This window comes from Marmota marmota, unplaced genomic scaffold (genome assembly GCF_001458135.2).
Source record: "Marmota marmota marmota unplaced genomic scaffold, marMar, whole genome shotgun sequence".
Taxonomy (NCBI): domain Eukaryota; kingdom Metazoa; phylum Chordata; class Mammalia; order Rodentia; family Sciuridae; genus Marmota; species Marmota marmota.
In genome coordinates this window covers 991,920-1,002,630 of record NW_025999914.1, presented here as the reverse complement: position 1 = coordinate 1,002,630, position 10,711 = coordinate 991,920, and the positions used below count along the sequence as shown (strand labels likewise).

Sequence of the window (10,711 nt, the reverse complement as noted above, 5' to 3'; positions counted from 1 at the left end):
GGAAAGGGCGGGGGGGGGGGGGTCGGACTTGTTTATTGCACTTGTGTAGCTGTACCAATAAATAAATAAATAAATAAAAGATTGATTATGTGGAAAAAGTACGATGAGTTGTGATAAAACATTTCAAACCAAAATATTGTTTAAATCTATGGGGAAAGAATCGAGACAAAATTAATTTTTAAAAATACTGGGTCAGGCCAGGCACAGTGGCACATACCTATAATCCCAGCTACTCAGGAAGCTGAGGTAGGATGATGGCAAGACTAGCGTGGGCAACTTAGTGAGACCCATCTCAAAATAAAATAAAATGTTTAAAAAGGGCTGGAGATGTAGCTCAGTGGTAGATGCCTGCATAGCATGTGTAAGGACCTGAGTTCAATCCCCACTACCACAAAAAAAGAAAAAAAATTATATATATACATATATATATATATATTTCTAATTTACATATACATGTAAGTAATAGCAAATATATATGTATATGTGTGTAGATACATATTCCATATTCATCATATTCACAACCTGTGCTACATATACATACACATACACACACCCACATATAGGCAAAATGGTGAATGGAAAAATCTAAGCTTATAAAAAATAGGGATTTACACCTTCAGAGTACCCTCCAAATTGAACTTAGTAGAGCTAAAATTATAGGTTATATCTCAAATGATACCACCATAAGGACTCAGGATGAAATAAAATTCAACAAATCAGTTCAACCTACCCTAATGTTACATATCTCACTTTAAACACAATCTCTTCAAGCTATTAGATTATTTTCAGTATTTTCTTTCAAAATATAATTCAAAACTTCTCTCCTACAGAAAATCACTAAACTCCCTTCCTACAGGAAACCTCCCCTGATTAACTCTGATTCAACTCTGGTCAAACCAGAACTGAGTTGTTTTTTAATTCTCTTAGAAAGTATTTTGCTACCCTGTATTAACTAAATAGTTATATATGCTATTTTATTAACTTTCAGATAATTGGGTCATGTATCTATTTTATCTAACTTTTTTTACCATAAACTTTACCTATTTTATGTCCATGAATAATCTTTTCATCAAAATCCAAAATAGGTTTATCCTTAACATAAGGACAATGTCATTGCAATGATCATATCCATAAATTCTAATCATTGCCCTCACACCTAGATTAAGAAACTAGTATACCTATGGGCTTCTTCTGTGTTCCTACAATAAACATTTATTAAACATGAATTATACAGCATATGTTCTGGTGATGATTACAGCCTCTCCAAGAAGCTCATAGTTTAGAATAATGTTTTTCAAACTTTAATGGGCATATCATATTGGAAGCTCATAAAAGCACAGATTCTAGCTTGCCCCAGGTAATATCTTGTCGATAAGCATTCCCATTGTTTCATATGTAGGTGGTCCTTAGATGTCACTCAGAAAAATAATTTATAAAAATAGGCCAAATATGTTTTTGAAAGCAAAGCTGGAGAATATCAAAGAAGACTGAATTGAAGATCCCATTACACTAAGAATTGTAGGTTAAGAGTATGAACAAAATGGAGATTATAAAGTTTTATCTAAAGTGGTAAAAAAATACAGTCAGCCAGGATGCAAGGGATTCATATACTTTTAAAGATACAGGTTGAAACCAGGGTGTAGGTTTTTTGGTTTTTCCTCCTAAAGATTTTAAATGAAAGATATAACTGGGAAGGAGCTATATGATATGTCCTTAGGTAAAAAGACAAAGGAAAAGATAAGGTAGAAACTCTCAGATTCTTTATGGTTCACATACCTACACAGGAGCTTCTTGGAGCCACTCTTAACCCAGCTCCCTGTGGATCAAGAATATACGACTCCTGACCTTGTTCAAGCTGGGAGATCACAACAGGTTTGGGAAATTGAAGTGCTCCTTGCAAGGAGATAACAAGATACAATTACCTAGAAAGTAAAATAAAACTACTCCAAAGCCTAATCCTAAACTTACAGGCAGTTAAGAGGTCAATAAAGATCAGAGGAGATAGAAAAGCTGGGAGTAAAGTAATAGATGGACTAAAAATGTCCTCAGAGCATCAAAACATATAAACAACTCTACAAATCAAGAAAAAAAGGACAGAAACTAATTATAAACATGACAAAATAGGTATTCAATAAAACAAATCTAAATAAAAAGTGATCAACTTAATTACTCAGTGAAATGCAAATAAAACACACACAATACCATTATACATCCACCATATGGCTAAAATGAAAAGACAGTACCAAGCATTAATATTGCTGCTGGGATATAAATATGTACAACTACTTTGTTTGGCATATGTTATGACCCTACAATTTCATTCCTAGTTATAAACAACAAAAATACATGTATATTTTCAAGAAAAGCCATATTCACAGCAGCACTGTAAGAATCAAATCTAAAAATAACTCAAATGTCTCTTTATAGTAAAATTTTCACACAATGGAATAATATAAGTAATGAGAATGAGTAACTTCAATCTCTGGCAACAAATTAATAAATCTTACAAATATAATGTTGAATGTAAGAAGCAAAACCCAAAAGATGACATGTTGTTTAATTCTATTTATCTAAAATTCAAAAACAGGCAAAATTAACCAATCATGTTAGAAGTCAGTAAAATTGTTAACTTAAGTGGAGGTAGGAAGGTAGAGTAGAAGTACTATCTGAAGCAGACACAAAGGGACATGCTTCTTAAGTTCAGACAAAGTTGTATTTCTTAATGTTGGGTGACTATATGGGAGAGTTTTTACTCTGAAAATTCAGCAAACTGCACGTTTATAACATATATGTTACTTTTCTGGATACATAATATCCCCAACAAACCACCCTACAACAAAAAAGTATACAAACATATCACAAGGCAGAAGGAAACCAAATCAGAGAATCAGTTTCCTGTCCCTGAAAGGCAAAGACACATATAACTCGACTATCCACATTTCACTGAAGAAAACAAAATTCTTTCTGGATGAGTTGAAAAAGTAAAGCAGAACCAAAGTAAGTGAATAAAATTCTTTACCTAGAGAAAGCAAATTCTGATAATTCTCCAGCATCACATTCCTATAGAGGTCCCTCTGAGCAGGAATTAAACACATCCATTCCTTCTGGGTAAAGTACACAGCTATGTCCTCAAACATCACCAGCTTCTGAAACAACAAACACTTGCTGTCCTGGGAATAATCCCATAATGACTTCATAAAATAAACAAGGAGATTTTGTTAAAATGCTATCACTTTCATTAAGATTATGAAAGGAGTGGCAGGAGACAATATAGAAAACAGTAAAGGGATTGGTATAAAATCAAAAGGCAGGCTTAAATAATCAAATAAACCTTCTTTAAGTGAGGATTAAACATCTAAATTTTAAAGCTATATGGTCAAAGACCACTTTGATTGAAGGTTTAAATTATAACTGGTTTTTTTTTTCTTTTTTTTTTTTAATTTTTTATTGTTGGCTGTTCAAAACATTACATAGTTCTTGATATATCATATTTCACACTTTGATTCAAGTGGGTATAACTGGTTTATTCAGAGAATAATACTCTCCAGAAGAAAGGAAACCAAAACTCACCTGGGGATTGCTGACCAATGGCACTTCTTCCTGTGCTCTGTCTTCTTGGCAGTTCTCATGATCTAAGGCAGATTCAGGGGTGGAAGACACTGAGAGGAACGAAAGTAATCAGTGTAGTCAATATGGACCAATTGTTCAATAAAAGTCCCTCTTGCCAATAAATTTCCTTTGAATCCAGGAACCCTATTCAAATGTGTTCTAAAAACTAAAACTAAAACTCCACTGATACTCTCAACTCAATTTGCTTCTCTGGTAATTTCTTACCCCATTTTTTCACCAGAGCATTCAATCTGCATTTACAAGCTAAAATGATCACCAACCCTCACATATACGCTTAAGGCTTTTCCTCTAAGGCTTTGTCCATAGTCCTCCTGCCATCTGTAACAAGCCTTTCCTCTTCTACCCATACCCTAACCCTCTACTTTCTATATCCCTCCACACACACAATTCACAGTACATCTCCTCTGAGAAAGCAGAAAAAAAGTATGCTCTCCTGGAGTAGCCCTCAAGCAAAGAGTTCACTGGCCAGATGGCCACTACTTTTTTTTTTTTTTACAAGTGACTGCTTCTGAGAACTACAGAATTATCAGTACTAAGGTCGTTACCCAAACCCCTGCATAAAATTATTGACCAAACTCTAGCATAGCTTCCAGCAACAGAAGGTATGTCTCTATGATGACCCTGTCTCTCTACTAAAATGTCTGCCTGAGAAAACTCAACATTCCCAGGATAATTTACTATTTATTCTAGCTAAAACCTGGTGATAGGTGCCAACGTCCCTTAGGGCATTTACCACAAAAAGATTTAAAATTTTATCTCTTGCAACTCAGAAGTATCTCTCAAGGACCAGAGAGCCATTCCTTCCTAATGTTATCATCAACAGGGATAAGTTGGGCTAGTGATATAAGTCAGTTGGTAGAGTGCTTGCCTTGCATGCACAAGGCTCTGGGTTCAATCCCCAGCACCACAAAAGAATTAAAAAATAAAAAACGAATGAGTTTCCTGTGTCTTCTAGACTACATTATAAGGCTAGAATTCTAACTTTGATGGTACCAGCTGAAAAACAGCTGACCTAATCTTATTTACAGTGACTAATCCTTTGTATTTTTCATTTTTCTAGCTCCACTGATCCCCTATACACCCCACACACATGCTTAAAACACCCAAGTCAGAATGGAGTTCAGCCCTTTCCCCTACTGTCAGTAATTACTGAATAAAACATTTTCACCCCTTTAACTTATATCTGGCTATGTTATCTTTGACAGTGTCCATTATAAAAATTCAGACTTCATAAACCAAACTCCTAGAATTATCTGCATCCTAGAATTCATCAATCTCCTTCCTTTGCTTTTCTAATCAGATACTTTCCTCTCTACATCTACTGTGGCATAACCTCTTCTATTAAAATTAGAAGAGATACCAAGTAGTATGTAATAGAATCATGCGCTATTCAAAAAGCCTTACAGAATTTAAAACCTCAATTGCTTTCTTGAAGAACTTCCTTTTTTCCCCCACCATCATTTTGGTATGGCTAGCTCATTCTGAACCCTTAAGAGTCACTTATTAGTTGTTTTGTACTTCATTGTCACTGTTATAGTTTAGATCTGGAATGTACCCCAAGGTTCATGTGTTGAAGCCTTGGTCCCCTAAGCAGCAATATTCAGAGGTTTTGGAAAAGTGACTGCATCATGAAGGTTTTGATTTCATTAACAGATTAATCCACTGATGGGTTCCTAATTGAATGGACTATTGGGAAGCAATAGAAATTGTAGGAGGCAGAGTCTATTTAGAGGAAGTAGGTCAGTGGGGGCACAGCCTGGAAGTTCCTGCCCCTTTTCTCTCTCTTCTTTCTTCTTCCTTCTTCCCCTCTTCCTTCTCCCTCACCCTTTCCTTCTCTCTTACTGCCATAAAATAAGTTTTGTTCTACCATATCCTGCCTGTCATGATGTTCTACCTCACCACAGGCCAAGAATCAATGATATCCAGTGACTATGGATTGAAACTTCTGAATCTTGTAAGCCAAGATAAATATTTTCTCTTCTAAATTTATTTTCTCAGGCATTTTGTCACAGTGACAAAAAGGTGACTAACACAGTTGGCACCTATCATCAGGTGTTAGTTAGTCCACTGGTCCACAATCAATCATTTTCCTATCTCTGGAACTTAGAAACCCATTCAAACATTAACATTATTCCACACTTTCATTTCCAAATTCATATCTTCACAAATCCTGAACTCTAATTTACCATCTATCTAGCCTCTCTTCAGGTCTGAACAGTAATATTCTCAAAGTGAAGGCATCAAACTCAGTAATCACATTTTGGGCTCCTTCTTCAAACACTTTTGTAGAACCTCATCTACCACCAGTACAATGTCACCCTTCTTTGACCTCTGTGATATATGTCACCATGGACCATTCTCTTCCTTTTTCCTTCTGACTTCTTTCTTGCTGTTTCATAAAGTTCCTTCTACTTTTCTGGGTTGGGGCTGGGGATCAGTGATAGAGCATTTGCCGAGCATGTGTGAGGCACTAGATTCAAACCTCAGCAACACATGAAAAATAAAATAAAATAAAGGTATTGTGTCCATCTACAACTAAACAAGAATTTTTTTTAAAGTTCCTTCTACTTCTCTGTTTTCCTACTTAGTCTTCTTCAACAGTAGCTTTTCTTCTACTCACCTCTTAAACTTAAGTGAATTTAAGGTATCCATCCTTGCCCCTCTGCCATTCTCACTCAACAATTTCTCCCTACATTACTTCATTTACATTAGCAGCTTCAACTTAAGCAGATGATTCTCAAATCCATTTTTCTAATCCAAATCACTTTACTAAACTAAAACTCAGGTATTGAATACATGGACATCTTTGCATGTTCATCTTTGCAAATTCATCTTTAGATTCAAACTGATCATTACCTCAATCTATGTTGCCAAACTTAGTGAATAGCACATTTCTATCTATTCAGTTATCCAAACTATGAACCATTCTCTCTTATGTACCCTATATCCATACTCCAGCCACAAAGACCATCTATTCTTTCTACCCCCAGTCCCACAGCATCCTCTACATGTTTCTTTCACAGTGGACTGTTGTCACAGATTTTCTTCTGTTTTCCCAAATTTTCTTCTGTTTTCCCAACCAGACTAAAATGTCTTTAGGGCAGGAATCAAATAGCCTTCAATTTTGCATCTTTACTGCCCATATAGCTATCTGACACTTCAAATACACTCAGTATGTGCTCTACAAATGAACATATAAATTAAGTGAATGAATAAATAAATAGATAAATTGTTTATCATCTGCTTCAAGTGTACAAGATGAGAAAAGTTATTTAACTGAAAGCTGGTGTCTCCTCTCTTGGATATGTGAGTCCTAATTAGTCCAAAGGTCCACCAGATGATGGCCTACAGAACATATTCAATTGCATCAACAGTTTGGAGCTTTTGAATTTCATCAAATGTTTGGTAATACATTTAATTTTATTACACATGTTACTATTTTATCTTTAAAAAAACCATTGGGTGTAGATCATTTATTTACTATTCTAAAAAATAATAATTATCCAACTAAAATTTCTCTTAGTCTAATTCTCTGAAAGAATTCTGACAATAAGAAGTCCTATGAGGATAGAAGTAAAACAACCCCCTTAGGTTGGGTCCTAAGCAAGGGATCCCTGCCTAAACTGATCAGATAAGCCCACCATGTAATTCAATTCTGTTATTATAGCATTAAAGCAATATGTAAACAAAAAAAGCACAGCTGTGTTCCAGTAAAATGTATGGACACTGAAATTAGAAGTTTCATAATTTTCAATGTCTTAAAATATTATAATTCTGTGGTGGCTTTTTTCCAACCATTTAAAAACATAAAATACACTCTTAATTCAGGGGCCATACAAAAAGAAGTAGTTGGTTCCATTTGATCTGTAGGCTGGAAATTGCCAACTCCCTGCCTTAGGAAATAAGGTGGCCAGTCTCCCGAGCCAAAGCAAGGTGGGACTGCCTCAGAAACATCTAAGGAGTAGCTTTTAGTCACTTTCAGGCCAATGTTTGCTTAGTTTTATTTTTAAAATTCTAATGTGTGTAACATCTAGAAATCAGTTAGTTATTTATATCATCCTTTGGTACCATGCCATAGCTCATTTCCACTGAACTACAACAACTCTCTCCCATAAACAGAAGCATGCCTGCTAGCTCCCCACCTGACTTTTCTTGTAGAACCCAAGAAATAGGGATGACATTTTCAGGTTGGATAACCCCAGGCCAATGCTGGATAACTGGTGAATCCAAGGCTGATGCCAAAATCTTCTCATGTGCTACATTCTTCCCTTCCTGGGCACTGGATAGAGTCTAGATGTAGAAATGTTATCAAAAAGGAAGAAATATAGGATTAAATGGACTGCAGAGAAAAGGGAAATAATATTTTTATTTCATCTTATAAGAAGAAGATTCATATTCTTTCCTACAAAAGCATTCAACTAGAAAGTTGAATCAATATAGTCAAAACAAAGAGGTTATGGGAAAATCTCAACAGAGAACCTTTGCCCCTACTTCCCTTATCCCTGAAGAAAGACATAACTTTGATTGTTTCTCTCCCCTGGTCAGTGGAGACACTGCCTCCTCTTACCTGTTCTCCATTCAGATCTTGTTCTCCATCTCCTCTCATTCCTATGACCTCCTCTCTGGTAAGAGAATCCTGTACCCGCATCCATCCTTGTCTTTCCAGGGAAGACATCCTGGTCCTTCTCAAGAAGAAAGGGCTCCTCAAGTGAGCCAAACCCCTTGTGAACACTGATCAAAAAAATAAATGGTTTCAGGCTGGGGATATAGTTCATTCATACATGCACAAAGCCCTGGGGTTTGATCCCCAGAACCACCGGAAAAAAAAAAAAGTTTCTCCAGAGTAGCTGACATCTTGAACCAGGGAGCACACTGCATTTTGTGTCCATCGGCAGCATGACTTTCAACACCAGGAAAGTTCAGAGGCTCTGCTCTGCATTTCACATTATTATCTTTTCTTGAGAAAATATCAGAAGAAAAGTACCACATCAATAATTAAAGACACAAATGACTAGAGCAGTCCAAAAGGAAAAGATATTGGCTAAAATGAAGAAAACTACAGTTCTAATAAGAATTTTGGGATTGGTGCTGGCGGATTAGTATTGTGACTAAGAACGCAGAGTGGTGGCACCAGCCCGCATAGGTTTACTTAACCTCAGTTTACCTGCATTTTCACCATAGGCAAGTTTATTACCTTCTCTAGGTTTAAGTGTGCGCATGTAAAAACCAGGGTAATGACAGATACCCCTCCAACACACACACTGGATTTTTAAGAATTAAATTCATTCATACAATATAAAAGCACAAGACCTGACCCAGAAATAAGCACGCTATATTCAAGTGTTTGCCAAATAAAAATTTTTTTAAAAAACCGTTTAATATTAAAGGATGGCTTTTAAAAAGAGGAGCAAATGGAAGAGAGAAAAACAGAAGAGAAGGGAAACGAAAAAAATGTGTCGACAGGCGGAACCCGCGACACCGCACCCCACCTCATCTCACCCGCAGCCGCAGGGCTGGCGAGCCGGGCGAGCCGCCCTTCACCATAGTCCCACACCTGCCCTGAAGCCTCGTGTTTTCCGCTGGTTTTTCAGGTCCGGACTTCCAGGCCATCGGCCCGAGGGAGTCCAAAGGCCCCCCACACTTCCAAGTGAAATAAAAGAAACCGGGACCCCACCCCAGCTCCCACACTACCTAGGCTCTGAGCCTTTCCACTCCGTGGTCTCCATGGCAACCTGCCTCTTGCCCTTCTAGGACCTGTGGCGGACTCTTCTCTTTGATTCGTCCCTGTAGACCCTGAAACTGTTGTCTGAATCACAGCTTAGTTTGTTGGGAAAACTCGCCATGTTTGGGGTACAGATCAGGTTGAATATGATGTTTATCTTCTTCAGTGTACGAAGAGAAAAGATAAATAAAATGGAAGCACTAGTTAATCAGAATTAGTGGTTGAACTGTTAAAATTAGATTTGAACTGTTTTGTCCACTCATGTATTTCAAACCTTTAGAACAGTTACTGTAGTGCTTGTTGAATGGATGAACTTAAATATGAGTCTGAAAATAAAATTACTGCAAAGCAATTTTGACTGATATCAGCATTTGCCTCTTCTTATAGCTGTGTCACCTATATTTAAACGTTTTAATTTTTAAAATTATGAAGAGTCACAAACATTTTAATGTATCCTATTTTCCAAAATGTATTTCTGTTATCTTTCAATAATATGTCTTTATTATGTTATAGTTCAATATAATGGTTTTTTTTTTTTAAGAGAGAGAGAATTTTAATATTTATTTTTTAGTTTTTGGCGGACACAACATCTTTGTTTGTATGTGGTTCTGAGGATCGAACCCGGGCCGCACGCATGCCAGGCGAGCCACATCCCCAGCCCCTCAATATAATGTTTAGCAGAAGAAATTTGAATGGAAAATATTCAATATACAAAAGTAGTAAGAGTAAGCCCAAAAGATATATTTCAAAGTTTGAGGCAGTGGTAAATATTTTTAATAGATGGTATATTTTAAAGCAGTTTTAGGTTCACCGAAAAATTGAGCTAAAGGCACAGAGAGATTTCCCATGAACCCTTTTATTGCCATACATGCACAGGCCAGCCCATCACTATCAACATCTCCAACCAGAGTGGTACATTTTTTACAAGTGAGCAGCCTACATTGACATATCATTATCACCCAAAATCGATGGTTTACATAAAAGTTCACTTTTGGTTTAAACATTCTATGAGTTTGGACAAATGTATAATAATAAGTAACCACTATTACAGTATCATACAAAGTGTTTTCAATGCCCTAAAAATCCTCTGTGCTGTGCCTATTCATCCTCTGTTGCCCAACCCCTGGCAACCACTGACCTTTTCATTGTCTCCTTAGTGTGCCTTTTTCAGAATGTAATGTAACTGAAGTCACACAGTATGTAAGCTTTTAAGATTGGCTTCTATCCTTAGTTATATACATTTAAACTCTAAATAGCAAATGCTTTTTGGATTTTTCTTTCCTATGTTAGATGAGAAATGTGGCTAGGTGACTCAGGGGTAGAGTGTTTGCCTAGCACATGTTGAAGCCTTGAGTTCAA

At 36.4% G+C, this 10,711-nt stretch overlaps 1 protein-coding gene across 4 annotated transcripts in view; it reads right to left on the bottom strand.

The window, feature by feature from the left end:
* The window catches only part of LOC107160489 (zinc finger protein 383-like), a 13,084-nt gene extending 3,708 nt beyond the window's left edge, over positions 1–9,376 (bottom strand). The window contains exons 1-6 of one of the 4 annotated variants that reach the window (XM_048799944.1): positions 9,322–9,376; positions 8,198–8,361; positions 7,773–7,920; positions 3,571–3,659; positions 3,020–3,146; positions 1,777–1,893 (exon numbers count right to left, since the gene is read on the bottom strand). In XM_048799944.1, coding sequence (XP_048655901.1) covers positions 1,777–1,893; positions 3,020–3,146; positions 3,571–3,659; positions 7,773–7,920; positions 8,198–8,305 — 589 coding nt within the window. In that variant the 5' untranslated portion in view covers positions 8,306–8,361; positions 9,322–9,376. The other 3 variants (XM_048799945.1, XM_048799942.1, XM_048799943.1) reach the window with 3 other exon arrangements.
* Between the last annotated feature and the right edge of the window lie 1,335 nt (positions 9,377–10,711).